At 58.8% G+C, this 25735-nt stretch overlaps 1 protein-coding gene across 1 annotated transcript in view; it reads left to right on the top strand.

Annotated features, from left to right (window-relative positions):
* The window catches only part of Limd1 (LIM domains containing 1), a gene marked incomplete at its 5' end in the record, with an annotated part of 37846 nt that continues 12111 nt past the window's right edge, over positions 1–25735 (top strand). The window contains 2 exon segments of the mRNA XM_005383471.2: positions 1–1371; positions 19110–19211. Coding sequence (XP_005383528.1) covers positions 69–1371; positions 19110–19211 — 1405 coding nt within the window.

Genomic DNA, 25735 nt, shown 5'->3' with positions numbered 1-25735 from the left:
CCGCCGCTCCCGCTCCGCCCGCTGCGCCCGGAGCCCCCGCCCGGCCCGGACACCTGCACGCAGCCAGCATGGACAAGTACGACGACCTGGGCCTGGAGGCCAGCAAGTTCATCGAGGACCTGAACATGTACGAGGCCTCCAAGGACGGCCTCTTCCGCGTGGACAGGGGCGCGGGCAACAACCCTGAGTTCGAGGAGACGCGCAGGGTGTTCGCCACCAAGATGGCCAAGATCCACCTCCAGCAGCAGCAGCTGTTGCAGGAAGAGCCGCTGGCCAGGGGCGGCCGGGCTCCTGTCCACGGCGGGGGCCACCCGGGGCCCACGCTGGCTGCTGATGGGGCTGCCAAGCCCCCTCTTGCGGCCTCCGCGGCGGCCCCCGGGGTGGCTGCCACCGCGGCTCCTGGCCAGCCTGCGCACCCAGCCCTGGAGCAGAGGGCCGGGCCCAGGCCTGGTAGCCAAGAGCACGCAGCCAGGGAGGGCCCGGGGAGTTCGGAGAGGTCTGCTGGCCACCAGCCGGGCCCCTGCGAGGACCCGTCCTGCCTCACGCACGGAGACTATTACGACAACCTGGCCCTGGCAAGCCCCACGTGGGGCGAGAAGCCCGGAGTGTCCCCCACCGCAGGCCTGGGTACAGGGAGCAGGTGGCCTGCTGCCCCTGGGAGTGATCTCTCACTGCCCAGAGCTGGGGGAGACCGTCACCTGTACCAGCCACAGCTGTCCTTTGGTAGTGGCCTCCGTGGCCAGGACACGAGTGTTGGTGGCCCCAGCAGTGGGAAGTCGGCAGGCCTCTGGTCCACCGCCTCGTCCCAGAGGGTGAGCCCGCTCCTTCCGTCCCCGGGCCTGGAGAACGGGGCCCCATCACAGCCCAGGAGTCCTCCAGTGTGTGCGCCCCCGGCCCCCAGCCAGGGCGCCCTTCCGAGAACAAACGCGGGGCTAGGGTGTGAGGCCTCGGGTGTGCTGGCCAAGCCCACCGTGGATGCCCAGCCGTGGTTCCAGGACGGGGCCAAGTCTCACCTTTCCAGCTCTGCCCCGTTACCCTCGCTGGCCGGCAAGGACGTCCCTGGCCCTGGGCCTAAGCGTGCCTTCGCGGACCCCGGCGCTGGTCCCAAGCTCGGCACCACTGGCCCTGGCCACCCAGGGTTACCCTCCCTGCAAGAGCTGTCATGTAAAGAGGATCCTGCTGGCTGGTCCCCCGACCGCGGCCTGGGCCCGGGGCTCCCAGAGGCACCCAGCTCCCCCAGGGTGAGGCTGCCCTGCCAGACCCTGCTCCCGGGCCCTGAGCTTGGCCCCTCCACGGCGGAGCTGAAGCTGGAAGCCCTCACGCAGCGCCTGGAGCGGGAGATGGACGCCCACCCAAAGGCCGAGTACTTCGGTGAGTCGCCCTGGTCGGGTGCCAGGTCCTCACACGGAGGCCGGGCGGTCGCTGATGAGTGGCCTGGGCTTGGCCTGCTGGCCTTCCTGCCTTCCTTTCTTCCTTCTTTCCTTCCTTCCTCTTTCAGCTGCTTCTTCTGACTCATGAAAGCATCCTTGGTCGGAAGCTGACCTTGCAGCTGGGAGCTGCCCACCTGTGGAGGTGGCTGGGCCGGCTCGGAAGTGGGAGGTGACTGCAGCTTTCCAGGGTTTTGCTGTGGCCTTTGAGCCTCCTCAGTGCTTGCCCAAGGCCATCTGTCCCCGGTGGTCAGCGTGTGGCTCTGCCACAGTGTGCAGAATACGTGTGGGTGTGTCCCCAGGACTTCGGAGCAGCTGAGGCCGGTGCACCAACCCCAAGAGGCCGGCTGCTCCGGGGCAGAGGTTCTCCAAGGGCGGTCCCTCACCCAGGAACTGCTTAGGAATGGAAATTCTCAGTTGGCCATGGTTGCACACCTATAATCCCAGCACATCGGGAGGATCAGAGGGGAGGATTGTCGAGAGTTTCAGCCCAACTGGGGCTACGTAGTTCAAGGCCAGTCTGGACTACATAAAGAGACCCTGTCTCAAAAACCAGAAAACAAACAAACAAAAAATGGTCCCAAAAAAAGGTCATTCTCGAGCTCCTGAAAGTTTGGGATGGGGCGCAGCTCAGGGGGGCGGTCCTGTGTTCAGTGGTGGCCGGTGCTCCCCCTGGGCAGGGAGACCCCACATCCCATGCTCGCCAGGGTGGGTGCTCACCCAGCACCCAGCACCCAGCCACCTGCCAGGGGCACCCACAGCGAGGGCTGAGAGCCCATGGAAGGGAGTTCGGGCCGGTTTTGCCCAAACCTGCAGGTTTTGTTTCATTCTTTTTTCAAACCACCGGCCCCTGGAGACTGCTGGCCCTGACTTTTTCTCTGCGTGGTGGTTGGCGGAGCAGGAAGGTACCTGTTGCTCCCATTGGGAGGCCAGGGCTGCCTGAAAGGGAGCCTGTCATTAGGAGTCTGAGGCTTTCTGTGTGTGTGTGCACATTTTTAAACTCTGGGTTACGGAGCTCACAGTTGCCCCTCGCTGGCCTCGGCCCTGGTGGGGTGCCGCTCCGCCACGCGGAGGAGCTGTCCCCCTTCCTCTAGGGCAGCAGGCTTGTGTGTGACCCACGGTGGCGCTGTGCTTTTGCCCCTCCTGAGAGCTCGGGGTGCAGCCCTCAGCCCACCCCGTCAGAAGTCAAGGCTGAAGTTTCCTGGCTTGCTTTTCGCGTCCCGGTGTCTCTCTGCTGTGAACCAGCCCTTCTCTTACAGACCTTCCCTTCGTAGCGGGAGAGCCTGTGGCTCTTCCAGCTTCCTGCTGAGTTTTCAGTTCGAGCACAGGGAGCAGTGCAGCGGCAGTTCTGTGGTTCAGGGTGCAGGTCGTGCGGGACGGGAGCAGGGATACCGCGAGCCCCGTCGCTCATCCAGCGCCTTGTCCCCAGCGCCTTGTCCCCTTGCTCTAGGCTGGCACCTGGGGGTCCACGGGGAGCGAGACAGGCAGAAGCCTCAGCCTCCCTGAGAAGACAGAGGAGGCGGAGCGGCAGAGCTGGCAGCAAGTGCTGGGAGAGGGCCGGCTGCAGGCTGGCCCGGCAGGGAGGTTTGCAGCTTGGGGTCACGTGGTCCGAGGCGCCCCAGGAAGTGGCATGTGGGTAAAGCCTGGAAGGAGAGTGGCACGGCTTTCGGGAAGAGGGCGTTCAGGCCGGGAGGGCAGCGCGCCCAGGGTAGCTGCCTTTGAACACCGACTGCAAGGGACACCTATTGCATCCGTTCCTGCCTTCGTTTTCGCCGTGCTGGGGTGGACCCAGGACCCTTGTGTGCTAGGCACGTGCTCCGCCACTGAGCTCACCTCCAGCCCTGGTGCATTTACTTATTACAAAAATTGGAGTAAGCTGGGCATGGTGGCATGTGCCTATGACCCCAGCACTCGGGAAGCTGAGGCAGGAGGAGTGCCTCAAGTTCAAGGCCAGCCTGGGCTATGAAGCAGCTGTCTCCAAAAAAAAGAAAAGAAAATTGAAGTAAAATGTATATAACAAAATTAACTGCTTCACCAGGTGTGGTGATGCGGGCCTGTAATCCCAGCGCTCGGGAGGCTGAGGCAGGAAGAGCGCTGTGAGTTCAGGACCAGCCTGAGCTACAAAGTGAGCTGAAGGCCAGCCTGAACTGCATGGCGAGACCCTGTCTCAAAAAGACAAAATTAAGTGCTTCAAGCGAGCAGTTTGTGATATATGAAGCATCCACAGCATTGTGCAGCCACCACCACGATCTAGTTCCAGGACACCTTCCTGGTCCCCTGCGGTGCGTTTGCGTCTTGTCCCTGTTGATTCACCCCCTCTGGGTCTTTCCTGTAATGCGATCCTGTGTTCTTCTTTTTCACGAAGCGTTATGGTTGTGCGTAGAAAATCCCCAAACACTGCAGGGAGCATATTGAGCCACACGCAGTCTCCTCACGCCTATCGCCTGCCAAGCGCCCCGACGGGATGGACACGAGTGTGTCTGCGGTGGGGCTGCTGTCTGAGGCCCCTTGCGTCCCTCCTGCACACAGTTGACCCCATCACGTGAGCGGCCCTCGATGATGGGGGCATGGTCTGCTCCGCTCACCCTGGCAGCAATGTCTGTCCGTCTGTCCGTCCCATCCGTGCATCTGTCTGCCTGCCCGCCCCCCGTCGCTCTTCCTGGCCTGCTCTTCCTGGCTGGCTGTGTGGCAGGAAGTCCCTATGCTCAGGCCTCCTGTGGACCTTGAGACTGTGAGCTCTCCCGGGCCACCTCCCTCCGGGCAGAACCTGGACCGGGGTTGTGGGTAGGAGATGGGGCGCCTGGGCCCCTGCGCACTCCACGGCCCTGCTGAGCCGCGGCCTCCTCGCTGTCGTGCATACAGGTCTCTGGCTGGGGCGGAAGGGCTGGCTTGTGCTCTCTGCCTTTGTGACCCCGAAGAAAGTCTTTATGTCTCCCTGCTTCCTCCATGAATAACCCAGAGTGTGAAATGGAGCTTGAGACATGGCCATTTTGCCAGAGCTTTTGAAAGCGTTGTTTCTTTTCTTTTTCAGTTTTTTGAGACAAGGTCTCATTGTGCAGTTCAGGCTGGCCTTGAACTCACTGTGTAACCCAGGCTGGCCTCGAACTCGCAGCGATCCTCCTGCCTCAGCCTCCTGAGTGCTAGGCTTACAGGTGTGCGCCACCACGCCTGATTCACACATTATGCTTCTTTACGTTTGTGGGTTTATAAATTCCATATAGGAGGCAAAACTGCGGAGAAAGTGTGCATTTAAGTGTGTAGCTCAGTGATCGAGTGCAAGAGGCCCTGGGTTCTGCCCCCCACCGCACATACACACACACACACACACACACACACTCACACACACAAAGAAATAAATAAGATTCAATTACAGGAGCCAGTACAGTGTATAACATTTCAAATGAACATAAAATAAAAATAATTGGGAAAAACTGGAGGGTGCACTTGAGAGCCGGAGGGAGATGTAGGAGGAGCCTCGTGACCTTGGGGACCCCGCCCTGCCCGCAGTCCCGGGGTGGTGGCAGTGGCTGTCATGAGATGCCTGGCCTGGGGCTGACTGTGTGCCAGTGGACTGGGCGGCCTGGCCACCGGCCGTGGCAGAGAGCCTAGAGGGGCCGGGCCCGAGGCTGCCCGGCCTGGCCCTCGGAGACCTCTCTGGAACGCCAGGGCGAGCTCTGCCCTTAGTTCCGGTCACGTTTTCGGTTGCAAGTGGCAGCCATTTTCACTTCGGCTGTTCTGCAGAGCAGGCGTGCAAAGTCAGAACTCTTGAGTCCCGCCAGGTCCCCTGCCTGGGAGGATGTGGCCAGGGTTCGGGTTTGCTGCAGAACATTGTCCCCGGCACCAGGGGCGGCGGGCTGTGTCCTGAGCCAAGGCGGGCTTGCCGGCAGAGTGTGTCCAGTTGAAGTGACCAGGACCCAGGGCCACCCTAAGGAGACAGTGAGGTGGCCGCTGCCTGAGGGCCACTGAGGCTCCGGCTCTGTGGCCTCCTTTGTGCAGGGGTGGCAGGGCCCCCTGGGTGACCCCGGGGCTCGGCCTAGTTCTCAGGCACAGGACACAGGGCAGGAGCCTGGTCCAGGGCGTGGGTGTCCCTGTGCCCCGCACATGTGGGCCCCCCGGAAGTCTGCTGAAGGGACAGTGGGCTTCAGTTCTCTCGGGGACACCGGAAGAGAAGGCTGGGCGGATGCTGCCCAGGGCTGCCAGTCGGGGAGCCCGCCCCTCCTGCGTCGCCCACCCCTCCTCACTGACAGGGGACACTTCTGCCCGACCTGCGGTGGCCACAGTGCCTCGCAGGCCCCCTTTGTCACAGCCCTGTGCTTCCAGCGGCTGACAGGCAGTGCGAGATAGAGGTCAAGACCTTCAGCACCGTGGCCAGCCCCGGTGCAGCTGCTCAGTAAGTGGGTAAGGCAGGTGGTTGGAGTGCCGCGTGCCTCAGTTTCCCCATCTGTGGAAAGGGGACAGTAAGGGAGCTGCTGGGAGGATCATGCAAGTTAATACATGTAGGAGGCTTAGAAATGTACCTTTTTCAGGCTGGGCATGGTGGCACACACCTGTAATCCCAGCACTTGGGAGGCTGAGGCAGGAGGCTCACCAGGAGTTCAAGGTCAGCCAGAACTGCATAGGGAGACTCTGTCAAGAAACCAAGAGGAGGAATATACCGTCTTCACAGACTGTCAGACTGTTCAGAGCCCAGCCCTGGCTCAGATCTCGGTCCTGTCCCCTTATCGCTGTGGCTGAGGTCCCTCTGTTCTCTTGGGACCGCTGTGCAGGCAGGGGTGAACCAGCTCGCCGCCCTGGGCCTGCTGGGCAGAACCCTCCCCGGCAGCGCACAGGTCCCCGGTGTGTCCACAGAGGGGCAGATCTTTCCATCTACCCCGTTCCTGTTTTCCGCTCTCACTTCCTGTCAGCTGGGACGGGGACAGGGGCACCCGAGGGGCTCTGGAAGGCCCTGCTGTGGCCCCTCAAAGGCAGGCCGTTAGGATGACAGCCAGGTTATTTTTAAGTTTTGGAAGCAATGAGACGGGGCCTGGCCCGGTTCCTTGCCCGTCACTGGTGTTCTGTGACTTGTCCCTGTGCGTCTCAGGAGGGCCAGAGAGGCCGGCTGCTCCGTCCCTGGAGGCTGGCTGGGAACACAGCAGCGGGCTGCTTCCCTCCCGCTCACGGGGCTGCTCTGTCACGCCAGAAGGTTCTGGAAGCCACCACGATGCCGCCTGCCATTCGGGGATGGCCAGCTTGAGTTTCTGCCCCCACAGTGGGCTCAGGGGAGCCAGATTTTGGGGTGGCCAAAGGGCTGAGTTCCCTTCCCTCTTCCCCACGGCCGGCTGCATGAGCCGGGGTGCTGGTCCCCCTCCTGTCGGGTCCCCCGCGGGTCCTGGGCCGGCGGGGCCTTGATTTCCTCTCCGGAGCTGGGGCTGTGCTGGGGAGCACGTTGACCCCCAGGGGAGGGAAGGACAGTGCCCCAGCCGGGTGGCAGTGCTCAGGGCAGGGCAGAGCTTGCTATGCGCACACGTGCAGTGTGTGCGCACGCGTGGTATGCGTGCGTGTGCATCCGTGTGCATGCGTGTGGCGGCCAGACGAACACAGGTGTGTCGGTGCGTGTGCAGGCGACGAAGGGTGAAGGGCGGGCTAGCCTGCGGGGGGCACGGGGCTGCACGCATCCCGTGACACGGGCCCCCGCGTGGGGAGCTGCACCCCACGGCTCCGCTCCGCTCTGAGCGTTTGTGGCCGGAGCACAGCGAGCGGCTGGCGGCCTGCCCTGGGAAGGGATTCAGGGCCTCAGCATGGGGCGCTGTGGCCGGGGGCAGCCCCAGCAGGCTTCCGTCCCATCCTCAGGGAGCCCGCAGGCCCCAGGCTAGGTGCAAACAGCCGGGAACTCCATCTCAGGCTGGGGGAGCCCCGTGTGGGCTTCGTGTCTGCCCCCATCAGTCCCTCCCACGGAGCCCTGGCGGGTTGTTCTGCCTTCCCGTGCCTCAGTTTCCCCCGTCAGCCGTGCGGATGGCTGTGGGCAGGCAGTATTAGTGGTCCGTAGCTGAGCTGCCCAGCGTGGGAGAGGCACTGCCCGAGCTGCTCACGCTAAAGAACGGCTCATTCAAGCCCAGGTGCGTGTTTTAGCGGGAAGGTGGTTCTGGATTTTGAAGACTTAGTATTAGAAAGAATGTAAAATAGCTCATTAATATTTTTATATCAAAGCTGGGTGTGCTGGTGTATGCCTAACCCCTGCACGTGGGAGGCTGAGGCAGGAGGATTGCAAGTTTGAGTCCCTGACCTAGCCAGTTTATCAGTACCTTGCCTCAGAAAATAAAGGCCTGGGGATGTAGCTCAGTAGGTTCAATCCCCAGCACTGAAGAAAAAAAACACAAAAAAGCACCTGTAGTTTGTCAGTACCACAGAGGGCTGAGACCTCTGGCCCTGGGTCTCAGTTAGACTGCCATGGAGAGCGGTGTTTCCTGCCCGGGAGGTGGCCTGAGACTCCGGCTCCGAGGCTGAGCCGGGTGTGGCCTCAGGCTCGTGGGTGTGGGGCGGTGGCAGGCGGCCCGGCCTGGGGATGACTTTCCAGCTCCACCCGCTGGTCTGGGGCGGCGTCCACGTCCACAGAGGGCTTCTGTCTGCCGGGAAGAGACCACAGCTGGCGACCTGCCTCGGCCTCGGCCGCTCCACCTCCGCCGTTCCCTGGCCAGAGGCCGCCCTGCCCGAGGACACAGCTGAGGCAGAGGAAGTGAGGGCTGCAGTGGCCCTTGGGGCTCTGCATCCAGCGCTGGAAGCTGGCCTGATGCCGTTCCTCCTGGGCTTTCCTGTCTCTACTGCTGTGTGTGCCTCCCAGCAGTCAGTGGGAGGAAGGTGTAGGAACTTGCAGCTGGGTCTTAAAATGCTTGAAGTAGCTGGGCGTAGTTGGCTAGCGGCACTCAGGAGGCCGAGGCAGGAGGATCTCTGGGAGTTAAGAGGCCAGGCTGGGCTGTGTAATGAGACTGCTATGTAATACAGTGTTACAGCACACGGCGACTGGGGAGTGTGGCTCACTGCACCCAGAAATGGCCTGTGCATTCACCTCTGCTATTGCCTGGTCAGTTGTGCCTTGGACTGCAGAGCAGTGCTCTTTTCTTGGTATACAGTTTCACTGTTTTTCCATCTTCCTGTTGAAGAACTTTGTTTTCTGAGACAGGGTCTTGCTATGTAGTCCAGGCTGGCTTGAACTCACTGGGCAGCCCAGGTAACCTCAAACTCCTGGCAATCCTCCTGCCTCAGCCTCCCAAATGCTAGGATTATAGGTGTGATTCGCCATGCTCGGTTCTGTTGAGGAACTTTTATTCCTTTCAGTGTTAGGCAAGTATGAATAAATCCACCCTGACTATTTGTGCTTTGTCTGACTGTGCTTAATGTCTGCAACTTTTTCAGTTGCCAGCATTTCTCGGCAGTGACTGTTGCTGTGTAATGTGGCCGGCAGTGGTGTAGGAGTTTGTCCATCCGTGGATTCCAGCTGCATGTGCAATGTCCCAGGGGCCCAGTCTCCAAGCCACCTGCTTTCCAAGCTGCCCACGCTTGGCGACTGCAATGTGGCATCCCGGGTCACGGTACTGTCCACGCAGCAGATTGCATCGCTTTTTCCACGGCGCCCCTCCCTGAGGAGCAGTGATTTCTCCAGCTTTCTCTGTTTCAGAAGACAGCTCTGGGGCTTTTGCTTTTTCTTTCAGCTTTTTTTTTTTTTTTGGTGTTTTGAGACAGGGTCTTGCTGTGCAGTTCAGGCTGGCCTTGAGCTCACTTTGTAGTCCAGGCTGGTCTCCAACTCACTCAGTCCTCCTGCCTCAGCCTCCCGAGCGCTGGGATTACAGGTGTGCGCCACCACACCTGGTTAAAAAGTTTTATATCAAGAACTTCGGGTTTTTGGTTTTTTTTTTTAGCTTTTTCATGTTTTCTTTTTTTGTTATTGCTTCAAAGCCTTTTGGCTAAGATCAAGACAATTTTTTTTTTTTTTTTTACTGTTTTTAAAAAATCTAATGCACAGCTGACTACAGAAAAGCCAGCAAAACCATTTGTCTAGTGAAACTCTGCATTATCTCTAATGTTTTATCTAATAATTATTTTTTATTCTCTTTAATGGTTTGAACAATCTTCCATTCTTACATCTGGTAATGTGAGCAATGCAGTTGAAGATGATACACAATATAACAACCCCTGTTCATTCCTATCATTTTGTTTCATCTTTCCCTCCGTGCGAGTTTTATCTCCCATTTAAAGGAAGATTTTCAGCTAGGGGTGGTGGTGCAGGCCTGTAATCCCAGCTCTCCGGCGTTAATTCCTATCATTTTTTGAAACCCTCTATCACTTTTAATGTTTTTGCTTTGTTTTGTTTATGTCTGTGATGTTGGTATGCTGCTATTGTTCTTCTTTTTTTCTTTTCCTACTCTCTTTAAAATAAAAAAAAAAAAAGAAAAGAAAAGCCAGCAAGTACTGACAAAAAAAGAACGGGGAGCTACTTCTGTGCCCCTATTACCTCAGCCCTTCTGATGTTATGCACGGATGTGTGTGTGTGTATTGTTGCCGTGCTGAAGATTGGACCCAGCATCTGACAGTGCTAACTAGGACTCTCAGAGAGCTTCACTTGGCCTATGGGCTTCACTTGCCAAGACTTGGGGTGGTTTAAAATTCCCCCAGCTGCCGGGCGTGGTGGCTTACGCCTGTAATCTCAGCACTTAGGAGGCTGAGGCAGGAGGATCGTTGCGAGTTCGAGACCAGCCTGGGCTCCAAAGTGAGCTCAAGGCCAGCCTGAACTGCATAGCGAGACCCTGTCTCAAAAAGACAAAGAAGGGGCTGGGGATTTAGCTCAGCGGCAAAAGCGCCTGCCTGGCAAGTGCAAGGTTGTGAGTTCGGTTCCCGGTACCGGAGAAAAACCAAAAAAAAAAAAAAAGACAAAGAAAAAAAAATTCACCTGGCTGTAGAGTTGGAGGTTGGCGAAGACTGTGGTAGGGCCCGGGGAGGTCGCAGCTTCCTGTCTTCCCCGCTGGGGCCGCGCCGGTGCTGAGCGGAAGCTGATGGAAGGTGTGCAGAGAGAAGCCCGCCCCGCCGTGACTGCGTCGTGCGACCCCAGCCCCTCTGTAGGAAATCGGGACCCAGCCAAAGGAAAACATACCTGCTTTTCTGTCCAGTTGAACCAAGAGAGGCAACTGTGGAAAATAATTAAGTTACGCAGATGGTTAATTAAGCTTCATAATTAAATTGTAAAGGAAGATAAGAATTATTTACCAATATCTGTTTGTACAGAGTTCCCTCGGCGGTTACTCCCTTGAACGCAGTTTCTCCTGGTATCTATAGGGAGTGTGTGCCCGCGAGTGTGTGTGGTGTGTGTGTTTCCTGGTGCGTGGGTGGAACCCAGGCCCTCATGCTTACCGGCATGTTTGACCAATGAGACTTTCTCTCCTTGTGAGTTGTATCGCTCATTTAAAGGAGGATTTTCAGCTAGAGGCGGTGGTGCATGCTTGTAATACCAGCACTTGGGAGGCTGAGGCAGGAGCATTGCTGAGTGTTCAAGGCTAGCCTGGGCTATATAGTGAGTTCAAGGCCAGCCTGAACCACACACAAGATCCTGCCTCAAAAACAAACAAAACAAAAATAAATAAAATAAGGGAAAATTTGAATCCCCTTCTTTTTTTTGAGACAGAGTCTCACTGTATAGTGCGGGCTGGCCTCAAAGTCACAGCAATCCTCCTGCCTCAGCCTCCCGAGTGGTGAGACCACAGGTGTGCACCACCACGCCAGGCAGTGCATGTTCATGTGTGCGTGCAGGGCCTGCTGGGAGTGCCTTTGGTCAGCAGGGCGAGCTCAGGCGCACTGTGATTGGGACGTTGCACCAGCAACTTCCTTTCCCCTGCAATCCGGTGAGGCCCTCGTGGGTTTGAGGGCTGGGGCCGGGCAGAGAAGCTGAAGAAGGGCGGCTGGTGCAACGCCGCAGCCCGGAGTGGCCTTGATCGCTTCCTCTGCGGTTTACTGACGCCCCCACCGGTGACTTGCGGAGCGTGCGGGCGCCACTGGGAAGGGCGCGTGCCAGGCTTGCTTGTCCGCCCTCCGGCTCGCAGCTGGGAGTGCCAGCCGTGCCTGTGCGGGGACCTCCCGGGGTACGGCCACCACCTGCTCCCGACTCCGCAGGACTGGGCTTGAGATGTGCGTCTGCTCGGGAGGTACTGCGCCCCAGCACTGCCCCCACGCCCCGAAGCTTGGTGAGTCTCGGGGTGGCCACGGGAGGATGGCGGTGGGCTGTCTGGGTGCCGGCCCCACCCTCGCCCGGCCAGGCCTCCTCTGGAGCCTATTGTTGCCCTAAACCATGTGGCACCCGTGTCCAGGGGGTGCAGTTTCAGCCGAGAGCCCTGCGTCCTGCCCTGAGTCCCTCAAACACGAGGTGATCAAAATATACAATTGCTTGTGTTTTTTAAAAATTACAGGAAAAAGCCAGGCATGGTGGCACACACCTGTAATCCCAGCACTTGGGAAGCTGAGGCAGGAGTATCATTGCGAGTTCGAGGCCAGTCTGGGCTACAAAGTGAGCTCGAGGCCAGCCTGAGCTGTATAGTGAGACCGTCTCAAAAAGACAAAAAAAAAGTTACAGGAAAAGACGCATGGCTGTGAATCCCGCTCAGAACCCTCCCCTTGCGTGCACACACTCATCCCAGCGGCCTGGCCACTTTCTGCAGCCGCTCTGGAGTCCTCTTTCCTGAGGGTCCTTATTTGCTGCTGCCGAGCGCCATCCCACAGAAAGGCAGCCCATGAAAACACGACACTGTGTCCTCATCCACCTCATTCCCCGGGTCTGGCACCGGGGGACCTCTGGCTCTTCCCACAGTCAACCTGAAAGGGAAGTGTTCTAAATTGATGCAGGACCCTGAGGCAGCCAAGATAGTGCAACTAAAGACCCTCAGGAAAGAGGACTCCAGAGCGGCTGCACAAAGTAGCAAGGATGCTGGGGTGAATGTTTGAATCAAGGGGAAGATTTTGAGGGGAGCTCGTGGCGAGGTGTGTTTCACTGTAGTAAATTTGAAAAATTTTACAGTTTGCTGTTGTTTTCTCACACGGGTGTGCTCCAGGCAGGTGTGTCCCTTCTCAGACGCCCATAAATCCTGCCGGGTGCGCCGATCCTTAGCCTTTCAGCACACTGTAGGGGGTGCCGGGCTGCCTGAGCCGTGTCGTCCAGAGGCCTGCCTTCCTCCCCAGAGAGTCGCCGAGGTGTGGGTGGGGTGCAGGAGCCGGGCCAGCCTGCTGGCGCACAACCGCAGATGGTGGGCTGGCTGTCAGGGTCTGTCCCTGGGCTGGCCATGGTTCCAGCCTCTGCTGGCCTCCTGGTGGTCGGTCCTGCTTTTGGGACTGGGGAAGGGAAGATTTGTGCCTGAGCTCTGGGCGTGCGGCAGATCATGTGATAAGTGTGGAAGGCCGGACAGTGTCTGCGTTTTTCTATTTGTTTGTTTTTGAGACAGGGTCTCACTGTGTAGTTCATGCTAGCTTTGAACTTACTATGGAGCCCAGGCTGGCCTCAAACTCATGGTGATCCTCCTGCCTCAGCCTCCCTAGTGCTGGGATTGCAGGCGTGCGCCACCTCACCTGGCTCAGTGTCTGCCTTGGATCCTTGACTCTGTAACTGCTTCAGTGACTCTTCCGGAGCTGTGTGGGGCAGATGGGCTCCTTGCCACTCCAGTTTGTCCCCAGGGTGTCCAGAGAAGAGCCTGTGCCCACTTAAGCGGTTTGAAACCGCTGCCGCGCAGCTAGGCCGGTGTGACCTGCAGGTCATGGCGCTATTCCTATGGGGCCAGAACGACAAAGATGGCGACAGTAAAAATAAAACGCCGCATTCTCTTAGAAGCAGAGCTTCTGTACTGACGAGTTGAGCTGTTAGCGTGTGGGCCCCAGCTGTGGCCCCTTGGGACACTGCGTCCTAATGAAGCGAGCTTTGGTGATCTGTCCCGGGTGCCTGGTTCCTCCTTGGTCCTAGGTAGGCTGTCTGTAAACTCCGTCAACCCTGCCCCCACCTGTACCCTCATGAGAATTGTGAGGATGCCTCTCAGGACGGGTGGTTGAGAGTGAGGCTGAGGCAGCCCCTGTCTTCCCAGAGGCCCTGCCCACAGTGGAGAGGCGAGGCAGGGCCGGGAGAGCCTGCAGCTGTCTTCTAAAAAAGGAAACTGCCCCATGTGCTCGCCCTTTCCTGTAGAAATAGTGTAATTTCTTTAAAAGTCCTGTATCAGCATTTGGATGACGGTTTGGCAGCTTCTTACAAAACTAAGCATTTTTTTAACCATGTAATCAGTGGTGAGGCTCTTTAACATTTAATCAAATGAGCTAAATGGGTGTTTGTAGCAGCTTTGCTCATAATTGCCCAAACTAGAAGCAAGTTGCTCTTCAGTAGGTAAAGGGATAAGGAAACTGTGGTATGCCCACACAGTGGAATATAATTCAGCCCTGAAAAGAAATGCGCTAAGATGTGTTATGTACATGTGCCAACTTCTCAGGACAAATGTAATCAATGTATGTTGAAAATGTGTACTAAGAAAAAGAAACAAATGAACTAACATTGGCAAGGTGGCACATGCTTGTGATCCCACCTACTCTGGGAGGCTGAGGCAGGAAGATCACAATTTCAAGACCAGCCTGGGTAATTTAAAGAGGCCCTGTCTTAAAATTAAAAATAAAAAGAGCTGGGAACATAGCTCAGCAGAAGAATGCCTGGGCCCTGGGTTCAATTCTCAGTACCTTCCTCTACCCCCAAAATCTAACAGGCCATCAAAAGATCAGGAAACCTTAAATGTGTATTAGTAAATGAAAGAAGCCAATCTAAAAATGATCCCAATCTATGATCCCAATTTTGTGACGTTCCAGAAAAGGCGAAACTGTGGTCTTGGTTGTGAGGATTAAGGGGAAGGGAGGGAGGGCGAGGGAGGTGCAGAGGTCGCTCCAGGCTGGCGAGGCTGCCCTTGCGATGCTGTCTTGGGTGTCACATGTCACCCCTGTGCTGAGGGAGCCTGTGTGCGCTGTGGGCTTTGCGTGACGTGACATGACGTGCGGGTCACCGGTCCTGACACGCACATGTCCAGGCGGTGCTGGCAGTGGGGCAGGCTGTCAGTGTCCAAGGCGGGGACACATGAGCCATTTCTCCTGGGGTCCCCATGCCCAGGACCCCAGACTGGTGCCCAAAGCGTGGAGCCCTCGAGTTTGGGGTGAGTAGAGCAGCTCTGACCTTAGTTCCTCTTCTGCACTCAGCCCTTAGAAGTGAACCCAGCACTCAGGAGGCTGAGGCAGGAGGACCATGGAGGATTCAAGGCCAGCATAGACGACAGCAAGACTCTGTCTCAGAAAAACAAAAAAGTGCAGGCATACACAGGTGTCGCGCCAGCCTGACTTGGGGCTTTCTGCTTTGTCTTTGAATTTCAGCTTCTTTGTCTGTAAATTGATCTGCTGTGTAGGATTATTGTGAAATGAAGAAATACAAGCCGGGAGTGGTGGTGCACACCTGTAATCCCAGCACCCGGGAGGCTGAGGCAGGAGGATGGGCGTGGAGGTGCACACTTGTAATCCCAGCACTCGGGAGGCTGAAGCAGGAGGATCACAAGGTTTGAGCCTAGCCTGGGCAATCTAGTGACTTGGTGAGACCCTGGCATAAGATAAAATAAAATAAAACAAAACCACACCATAGCTCAGTAAACCAAATAGAGATATTCCTTGTTTTACGATCTTCCTGTTTAAAAAAAAAAAAAAAAAAAAGATCTGCCAGTTTTATGACCTGCCCCTTAGACTTACGTCCTTCCTTTTTTTATAAATACAGTTTGAAGCCGGGCGTGGTGGCACACGCCTGTAATCCCAACATTCAGGAGGCTGAGGCAGGAGGATCGCTGTGAGTTCGAAATCAGCCTGGACTACAAAGTGAGTTCAAGGCCAGCCTGAACTGCATAGCGAGACCCTGTCTCAAAAAGACAAACAAACAAAATATACATACAGTGTTGTACATCTTGTTTACAGAGCTGTAGTGTCCTTTTCTGACCCATAATACCGAGGGCTAATGAGCCCCTCGGACACCTGTGGGGGACGACAGGAACAAAGAAAGGCAGAGACAAACTTCCGGGTATGGGGGGCCAGGAGGAGCTGTCTCTAGTGTCCCTAGTGTCCTGGCTTCGCTGCTTTCAAGGTCAGCTCGCTTCTATTGGCCAGCAAGTAGCGCAGGGGAGGGGTGGCCAGCAGGGGAGGGGTGGCCCTCGGTTCAGAAGCGGTAGTCAAAGACAGTGGGTGGAGAAGGATTAAATTAAGGAGGATCCAGATTGTCTCTAAACCCAAATGCCCACATTTGACAGCTGTCCTGGGCAGGTGCTGTCTTGCCTCAGGGGTGCCAGGTCATCGGCATTCTGTCTGTCCGTCCTTCCCTGCACGTCCCTGTTCCGGAAGAGCGGTCACCGACTCGCATGACCTGTCCCAGAGCCTGGTCCCCGACAGTGCGCAGCTTGTTCTCCAGTGCGGTGAGTTTTGCTGACTGTACTGTACCGGCCGGGCCTGTAGTTTTCTGCTCTGCTGCATGCGACGGTCCTGCCTGTAGGAGTTTGGCAAATACAAGCGCAGTCGTCAGGGCGCAGTTTCCCTTGGCCTTTCTGTGTCCTGAGTGTTGTGACAGACGCACTCTGCACAACTCCTCGATCAGCGGCCGGGTCACCCAGGATCTGTGGAAGGCGGGACTCTGGTTACATGAGGAGCACCCGCCCTTCACTAGAGACGGGGGACACGGGTGCGCAGCACGGGCCCCTGGAGGCCACAGCGCGAGACGGGATGCCCACCACGATGATGCGAGGCGCAGGGTGCCGGAGTCCGGCCGTGTGGCACCCGGAGGTGGACAGTGCCCGGAGGTGGGCAGTGCCCGGAGGTGGACAGTGCCCGGAGGTGGGCAGTGCCCGGAGGTGGACAATGCCCGGAGGTGGGCAGTGCCCGGAGGTGGACAGTGCCCGGAGGTGGACAGCGCGAGCCCTGACACTGTAAACTGCCCTTGGGCCGTGAGGATGGAACAACTTTAGGAACAGTTTGATGACTTCTCAGGAAGGGACCCACGGGCCAGCCGTAAGACCCCACCACACCATGCCGCTCCAAGGTCTTCATCAAGGGAGAAGAAGTGAGCCGTGTGCACGCATGCTGCTAGCAGCTCCGTGTCTAATAGCCCCAACCCGGAACACCACCCGTGTCTGTCCGCCGGTGGGGGGTAAACAAAAGGTGTCCCTCCTTGCTGTGGACTGCTGCGGGGCGGTCAGAAGCCACGCGCCACCCCTACACACAGGAACGTGGGAGACTCTAAATAATTACGCCCAGGGAGAGATTCCAGATAGAGAGCTGCACAGTCCAGATTGCACTTACATAAACTGCCAGGTGTGGTGGGGCACACCTGTGATCGCAGCACCCCAGAGGCTGAGGCAGGAGGATCGCCGTGAGCTCAAGGCTAGCCTGAATTACACGCGGAGACCCTGTCTCAAAAAAAAGGAAATACAAACTGTGATGACAGAAAACAGATCAGCCTTTGCCGGAGGAGGACGTGTGTCTTGGGGTGTGGTTACGTTTACTGCCTCAGTTGTGGAGGCAAATGTCAAAACTCACAGAGTACGCCCTTCACATGTGTGCAGCTTCTTGTATGTCCTTACACTTTACCAAAACTGTTTTTAAAAAATCACCCCGAGCTAGGCATGGTGGCACATGCCTGTAATCTTAGCACTTGAGAGGCTGAGGCAGGAGGGTTTCAAATTCAAGGCCAGCCTGGACTCCCCAGTGAGATCTTGTTTCACATGGAAAAAAAAATCCCTCGGCTGCGGTTTGGAGAGTGGATTACAGGGCCGTAGGTCCAATTGCAGGGAACGTGCCCCACCCAAAGTGGCTTCTGCAGCTTGTGAGCTTGGATGATGGCACCGCTGGGCGGCTGTGCTTGCTAACTTGGTAGGGTTTCTGCAGATCCGAAGCCCAGCAGCCAGGCTGGCCCTCGGGAGCTGAGGGATTTACCCTCCCCCTCCCCTCCCCCTCCCCCTCCCGGTCAGCCCCACTCTCGTCTCCCTGTGTGCGCCCAGGTGGGCAGGGCGGGGCGGCGGCTGCTCTCCGGAGCACCTCAGGCCATTGCGGGTGGGGGGGGCAGGGTGTGGCCGGAAGGGCCACCTGGGGTCACACACCGCGTCCCCCCAGCCCCCAGCTGTGCGTCTTCCTGGAACTCGGGGCAATGGGGTGTGGTCCTCCTCCCCGCCAGGCCACTGCGTTCTTTCCCAGACTGGGCAGCGGGCGACTCACTCTGCCCCCTCTGCTGTGCCCCCGGCCCCTTTCTATCGCTCTCCCACCGCAGGCATGGACTGTTCTCCAGGGACCTGTGCTCTGGGTGGCAGCCCCAAGGAGCCAGGAGCACAGTGGAAGCCTCAGGGGAAGTCAGGAGCCAGGAGGGCAGAGTAGCAGGCCAAGGCGAGCACAGGCGCAGGTGCCTCTGGCCATTGACCAGGAGGCTGAGGCAGGAGGTTTCCACAGGTGTTGGGAATGTTCGGTGTCTCGAGTTACCTTTTTACTTTATTCCTGTCTGTTTTTTTTGAGACAGGGTCTCACAGTGTAGAGCAGGCTGGCCTTGAACTTGCTTATTAGCCCAGGCTGGCCTCCTCCCCCTCCCCCCTCCCCTGCCCCTCTCCTCCCCCTCCCTTCCCCTGTCAACCTGCTCTCCTCTCCCTGCTGGGCACCCAGGTGGGAAGGGCGGGGCAGTGATCCTCACAGTAATGGCACGCCTCAGCCTCCCCAGTGCTGGGATCACAGGCGTGCACCATCACGCCCGGCTAAACATCTTCATTCTTTTACGTCCTTTTCTCTCTCTCTCTGCCTCCCTCTACCCCTTCTACCCGCGAAAGCTCCATCTCCCCAGGCGGGTCCTCTGGGCCGCCAGGAGCAGCTCCCAGGCAGGACTCTGGCCGGCCCCGCACCCCATCCCTTGCTAAGGTTCGGAAAACCCGACCGGGCCGACCCACTCCCCTGCCGAGTCCTCAGAAGATTCTGGGGTCCGACAGGCCGCCCCACAGCTGTAACTTTCCAGGCAAGCAGGCCGGGCAGTTTCAGTGAACTCACTTCCTTAAATTCTCTGGACCTCACAACCTAGACCGCAGAGCAGTGCCGTCCTCCGCACCCCACAGCCCTGCCGGCTCCCAGCGCATCCCCCTCCTGGCCCTGTCTGGGCGGACTCGGGCCGGGCGCCCCAAGGCCTCCCTGGGCTTCTCCGCCTCCCCTCCCCCAAGGCCCTGGGCTCTGCAGGCCTCGCGGGCGGGAAACTGACTGAGCCGGGTTCCACCCCTTGACAGTCCTGCAGCCCGCTTAACTCAGAGCGCCCCTCAGCAGCAGCTCCTGCCCCGAAACAGAAGCCAGCCGGGGCTACCAAGCGGGATCCTGTTTCAAAAAACAACAACAACTAATTAGGAGGCGTGCTGTGCATGCACCGGCACCCGGGGTGCATGGAGACCGACGCGCTGCACACGTGGACCCGTGCAAAGAACAGATGCGTCCAGAAAGAGAGAGGAGAGGGCTGCTCGTCAGAGCCACACGCACTGGAAGGAGCCACGGGGGTGCAGCCCTGGGCTGCCCACGGGGAGGGCGGCTTCCCGCCCTGGCCCTCGGCTTGGCCACGACTCAGTTTACCCCTGGGCTCTCTGGACTCAGCGGTGTGTTCTTGCCTTGCAGGAGCCTGCGTGAACTGCAGCAGAGGGGTGTTCGGGGCCGGCCAGGCCTGCCAGGCCATGGGCAACCTCTACCACGACGCCTGCTTCACCTGTGCGGCCTGCAGTAAGTGTGGGGTACTCGAGGGGGCCGGGGGAGGTTGTCGTCCTGGCGACCCTGGGCCCACGGTGGGCCGCACCCTACCAGAGCAGGTGCAGGTGACTTGGCCCAAGTGCCCAGGCTGCAAGTGCTGGGCCGGGCCCTGGGGCTCCCCGATAACAGCAGGTGTGAGCTGCACAGCAGAGGCCTCAGAGCACGGGCTGCGGTGTGCCGGGACTGCTCCCTGTCGCAGCTGCAGGGCCACCAGTCAGTCCCTCAGCCAGGGCGACGCGGTCCGCTTCGTATGCTCGGCCCGATCTTGGATTCGGAGCTGCCGTACGAGCACGAGGCGTGCTTGCGTGTGGGTGCGCACCCGCGGGCGTCCGTGTGCGCCAGGGAGTGCAGGGTGATGAAGGTGACCGTCAGGAGACAGAGATGAATTGCTGCCACGCAGGACGTGGGCCACGTCTGAAGACCAGGCATGAATTGTGCCTGTGTTGTGGTCCCTCCCGGCAAAGGTGAACGTGGAGAAGGGCTCTCAGAGGGCGTCCCGGGACGCGCTCTGGTGCTCTGCTGGGTCTGGCGGCTCCAAGGCACGGAGCCTCAGAGGTGGAGACGGAGGCGGCTTGCTCACTCCTGGCCCGATGGCTGTCGATCCTGGCAGCGCACCAGCAGCACCCGGGGAGATGCGAAACCCAGCGAGGCCCCGGCAAGCAGAACCCGAAGCTCTGGGGTTTCCAGGGCTGAGCGCCCTGGTTTGGTGCTGGCACCGCCTTTTTATGGAGAAGGGAAGGAGACGCCTGCTGATGCCCAGGTCAGCGCTGTGTACCGCTGTGTACCGAGATGTCTCCGCTCAGCCTGGGTCCCTAACGCTCGAGTGCCAGCCCTGAGAACGTGCAGCTGGAAGCCCCTGGAGTGTGTCCTGAGCGGTGTTCGCCTGCGTTGGCAAACCCTGGGGCAGACTGGGCTGGGTCAGGAGGTCCACTGTGTGTCCCCCGCAGGGACCCGAGGTCGCCAGTTCCTGCTTCCCGGCCCCGGCCTGTCCTTGTCCTTGGGCTCCGCGGTACCGCTGGTGGCAGGATGCCGCCGGACACGAGGTGCCGGGTGATAATTGCGGCCTGTGGCAGGCCATCAGTTCGAGTCTGCTGAGGAAACGTGCTCCAGCCTTCCCGACGCCTGGCTGTTCCCCTGCACCCGGGGCCACTCTCACCGGTCCCCGAGTCGGCTGAGAAGTTCCGCGACGTCTTTGACGCGTGTTTGTGGTTTCTCTGTGTGGGAATCGTGATCAGATCATCCTTTAGAAGTTATCTTTGATTTTATAGCTGTTTCTCAATACTGGCTCTGAGTACCAAGAGAAAGAACATAAGTACAAAGCAGAGGCTGTTTCCACCTCCAGAGCTCCGGTTTGGACTGGGGAAGGTGTTTGAGGGGACAGCGTCTCAGACTTCGGGCGCTGCTGTGACAAAGTGCGGCAGGCGGGCGGCTGATTTTCCAGAATTTCCGCTTCCACTTTTGGAAGCCGGGAAGCTGCTTCCTGGTTCCTGCATGGCGCCCTCCCTCTGGGTCCGCAGGGAGGGGCGCAGGAGCTCCCTGGCCTCTTGGATCAGGGCCACGACCCCGTTCCCCCCCGTTCCTGCGGCCCTCCCCACCGCACCATCGGCTTGGGAGCTGGGATCTGAGCCCAGCAACTTCCCAGGCCGTGGGTGTGGTGCAGGTGGCCAGCCACTCCATGGCCCAGGTGTGTCCAGGCCCATCTGCAGCAGGCACAGACCCTCCGGGACAGAGCGCCCACAGGTTTTCCTGGCCGAGCGCTCAGGGCCTGTTTGTGGTCTGGTCCACGCACTGCCTGTCACTTCCTGCTTCCTCTCCCGCCACCCTGAATTCCCCTTTCTCACTTCCGTGGCTCTGGCCGCAGTGTGCTCTGGAGCGTCCTTGTCACAGCACGCTTTCCTCGGTCGCCAGAGGCCCAGCCTCCGCACTGCCTCTTCCTCTGTCAGAGGCCGCCCGGTCCCGGCAGGAAGGAGCCTCTGCCCTGCCCTCGGCGCGCTCTGCCTGCTCGTGGTGATGTTGAAGCTGTGAGTCCCGGGCTCCGAGGCCGAGGCCGAGCCTGAGGCCGGCAGACCCGGCCCTAGGACCAAGCTGCCAAGGTGCAGAGAGGGGCTCCCTCAGCCGCGTGCTGGGTGCCGGGCTGCCTTTGTTTTGCTAACGCCCCGCTGCCGTGGTCAGGCCCTGCGGTCCTCCGCAGCTTCCTGGGTCCCTGTCCCTGTCCGTCCAGATGACTGAGCTGGGAGTGGGGTGACTGCAGTGCAGAGCAGGTGACACTGAGGCGCAGCCCTGGGAGGAAGCCGGGCGGTCTGGGAGCCCAGCTCTGTCCCCAGGAACCAGACCGTGCTCCTGGGTTCTGGCTGGCTTCCGGCCCGAACCCAGGTGCTCAGGTCCCCCTGCACAATGTTCGGTTTCTGGCTTGGGGACTGGGAGCGGCAACGTCGTTTCGTTCAGTTCAGTTTGAGCTTAGCCGTGAGAACGGAGAGGCAGGATGGAAAGACGGAGAGCCGTCTGGATCCTAGCGGGCTGTTTGCGCCGTTCTGCTCTCCCCAGGTCTGGTCCGGACTGGTGCGCGTTCTTCGGTGCTGTGAACCTAAAGTGTAAATGCTGCACGTGTGGCTCTGAACTGTCACCCACGTGTGTGAGCGCTGTCGAGTCTCCATGGTAACAGACCACACTTCCACCGCCTCAGACCTTCCCCTGCCCACCCAGCGGCCTCCTTGCTGGTCCTGCCGGGAGAAGGCGCAGGCCTCACTGGGGGTGTCCGTGTTCGCTGCGGGCCTTTTTCATTGCTGAGTGGTTGCTATGGAGACAGGTGCTGAGGGTGCTGCTGTCCCACCTGGTGCAGGAGGGCAGGAGGAGGGTGGCTTCCGTTTGTGCTCTGGAGGTCAGGGGCATCTGAGAGGAGCCGGCCCCCTGTGTGGTTGGACAGAGGAGGAGAGCAGGGAAGAAATATGCCCTGCTGGGCGGGGTCCCCCGGGGCACCCCTGGGTGCCTTCAGAGCAGACCCTTTAGGGGGGAAGTAGGCAGGTCCCAGTCCTCACTCTGAAAAGGAAGATTCTGAGCCGGGCGTGGCGGTATATACACCTGTGATCCCAGCACTGGAGAGGCTGAGGCAGGAGGATTGCAGCAAGTTCAGGGCCAGCCTAGCAACACCCTGTCACAGAATCAGTAAATAGGAAGATTTTGTTCATTTTGTCCACATTGTCAGTGTTCACAGCTTCTGTTATTTTTCGACTGTTTGAGTTGGAAAGCGTTCAGTTGGCCGAGACATGGCCCCAGAGCACCCAGGTCTAGGGCTGGAGACCCTGAGGCAGATGGGAATCCCGTCCAGGACAGCCCCGCCCATGGAGGCCGCTGCAGACCGTCATTCCCTGCGCTCGGGTCTGAGGGAGCCACAGCTGAGTGTGCCCCCCTGACAGCCTCGGGTCTCCCACCCTCAGGGTCCCCGCCATTGACACTGCAGGCCCTGGGCTTTCGTCTCCTCCTTCTCTCCCCGGGGCTGGGCAGGAAAGGCCTGACACGGTGGGAACAGAAAAGCAGAAGACAGGGAATTTGTAACGCCACACACGCCTGTCAACCCAGCACTTGGGAGGCTGAGGCAGGAGGATTGCCATGAGTCCGAGGCCAGCAGTCTGGTCTACGTGAGAGTTCAAGGTCAGCCTGGACTACATAGCAAGACATCGTCTCAAAAAAAAATAAAAAATAAGAAAAGGACCCTGAGTGGCGGGAAAGATGTGCCTTGGAGCAGGACGCGAGCCCCAGTGGGACTCCTGGGGACGTCAACAGCCGTTGGCACAGGACTGCGCCCTTCAGACTGGATGCCAGCTACTGGGGGCGTGGGCTGTGAGTTTCATTTTCTGTGTGACTGCATTTTACAGGAGAACAAGCCTGGCAGGTGGAAATGCAAAGCCACCGCACACCAGCTCCCAACCACAGCGGGGCTGAGAGGGCCGTGGTGACGCAGGGGCTTGGACAGACGGTGGCGACTGCGGGTGTCCCTGGAGGAAATGAAAGGTCACTGAATGTTCCCGGCATCAGGGGGAGAACCTGATGTGAGCAGGCTCGGGGCTGGATCCCGCCGGATGCCCGTTGTGTCCCTGCTGAGACGCCGCTACTAAGTGTCCTGGTGATGGGCCAGGGTCCGCTCTCTGGAAGAGGCGTAGGCAAGCCTGGGCCCCTGCCTGAGTGACCCCACTCCCTACCCTTCTGCCCCATTCCCGGCTTGATGAGCACAGCGGAACCTTTTTTTTTTTTGTCTTTTTGAGACAGGGTTTCCCTGTGCAGTTCAGGTTGGCCTTGAGCTCACTTTGTAGCCCAGGCTGGCCTTGAACTCACAGCGATCCTCCTGCCTCAGCCTCCCAAGTGCTGGGACTGCAGGGGTGCACCACCACACCTGGCTGTAACTCATGTTTCTTTTGATCTGAAATAGCCTGGCGGTTTCAGTTGCTTTTATTAGCAGTGACCCTCCCCCAGGCGTGGGGAGTTGAGCCATCCTGAACGGTACCCCTTTTATCCTAGCCCCCTCTTATCCTTTGTTTTGAGACAGAGTCTTTCTAAGTCACTGAGTTGCCCAGCCTGGGAGCAGACTTACAGTCCTCCTGCCTCAGCCTCCCAGAGTGCTGGGATTAGAGGCGTGGGTTCCCATGCCTGGCCAGTGGTTCCTGTCGGTAATTTACCTGCTCTGGAACGAGCTGTCGGAAGTCGACCCGGCAGAATTCAGTGTCCTGATGCCCTGGTCCCAAGAGGCCCTCAAGAGCGGCTCATGTGATTTTATTAAATCTCCATCGTGACAGCCACAGGGGCGGGGGCAGGCAGGCAGTGCCTACGGGAACAGGACAAACGCCCAGTCCAGATAACGCTAACACAGCTCCGTGTGGGGAAACGCGCTCGCTCGCGGGTGAGGACCTGAAATTCCTGGTGAAATCTCTGGCCAAGGGCTGGTTCCTTTTTCAGAGCAGGTGGCGGCTCATTTCTGCCCCTAGAAGGGAGAACGAGTGTGTGACTGGCCTGGAGCTCAGCTTCCCCTGTCAGCTTGCGTGGCCCCCCGGTGTGACACCCTCAGCTGCCCTCGCTGCCTCAGGGGTGTTTCAACCTTCTCAGCCGAAGGTGCCCCGAAAGCAGATATGAAGTATCCATTCAAATGCTGCACCTATGGGAAGTGTCTTTGTGGAGCAGATTCTCTGTGTATTGATTAGTTAATACTTTATAATGTTGACCACGTGGGCATGGTGGCGCACGCTTGCAATCCCAGCACTTGGGAGGCTGAAGCAGGAGGATCAGTGCAAGTTTGAGGCCAGCCTGGGCTCCATATGTATTCAAGGCTAACCTGAACTACATAGCGAGACCCTGTCTCAAAAAAATTATTTTCTAAGCTCCGTTACACCAGGGAAATAAAGAGCACCTTCGACGGTTGTCTTCCAGAACTTGGAAACACGAGCTGTATGGTGTGTGCTCTGTGAGGATACATGTTGGCGGTTGAACCCACTCAGCTGTGGCATTTTATATCAGCCCCCCTGGGCCATACAGGCATCCTCCAGAACCGATCCTTTAGAAAAGTCCGCAGAGCAGAGGCCAGGCATCTTGGCCCATGCCTGTAATCCCAGCATTCAGGAGGCTGAGGCAGGAGGATCAGCCTGAACTGCATAGAGACCGTGTCTCAAAAGACCAAAAACAGAAACATTTTGCCCCAGAAAGACGTGGGCTCGAACCCTCACTCTACTTTTAGCTCCACTGGTGACTTTGACCGCTTCAACGTTTGTGTCCTCTCTGGCAAAATGCAGACCCAGGAGAACCCCCTGGAAGATGCGGGTCTCGGCCGGAGCCGGCGCGGGTTCGGGCGCGCTGTGCTCTGGCGCCACCCGGTGGGGGCCGGCGCTCGCGCTTGTGCCGAGGACGCGCTTCTGGGTCCTGGCCAGGGAGCTCTGCCCTAGAGCGGCCGCAGTGGCCCGGCCCGCTGTTTTCCTTTCTGGGCCGGCGCAGCGCTGCCTGGAGAGCACGGTGTCCCGGCCTCCTTGCCTCGCACGCCCCAGGAGCCGTCCTGCCCTTTCCCGAGGGTGTTCACGTTAGCCCCTTGCGCCAGCCAGCGACACCCAGCTGTGGCCACAGCAAGGGCCCAGCGCCCCACAGGCGCCTTGCTTGGGGAGACCCCCTTCTCCCTTCACGGGGGAGGAGAACCTGGGTCCTCCACGTTGCTGGCATGAGGCGATGTGGGTGGCCCTGGGCACCGTCCGTCGGGCAGACACCAGCGTGGGGGACCCACCTCGTGGGGAGCCGTGGTCTCCCCGCTTGTGAAAGGATCGTGTTTGGGGCTGGGACGCAGCTCAGCGGCAGGGCGTTTGCCTGGCACGCGTAAGTGCAGAAGGCCCTGGGGCCCATATCCAGCACCCCCAAAAGCATCATGTTTTATGAGGGGAAGGAAAAAGCGGGGAGTACTCTTGGGACGGGATTTCTAGCAAGTCTCAGGAATATAAAATGGGAATTTAATCCAGGGCCTTTGTTTATTT

The sequence above is a fragment of the Chinchilla lanigera genome, unplaced genomic scaffold (assembly GCF_000276665.1).
Source record: "Chinchilla lanigera isolate Chin_1 unplaced genomic scaffold, ChiLan1.0 scaffold00019, whole genome shotgun sequence".
In the NCBI taxonomy this organism is placed as follows: domain Eukaryota; kingdom Metazoa; phylum Chordata; class Mammalia; order Rodentia; family Chinchillidae; genus Chinchilla; species Chinchilla lanigera.
Note: the sequence above shows the minus strand (reverse complement) of the source record. Positions and strands in the feature narration are given on the sequence as shown.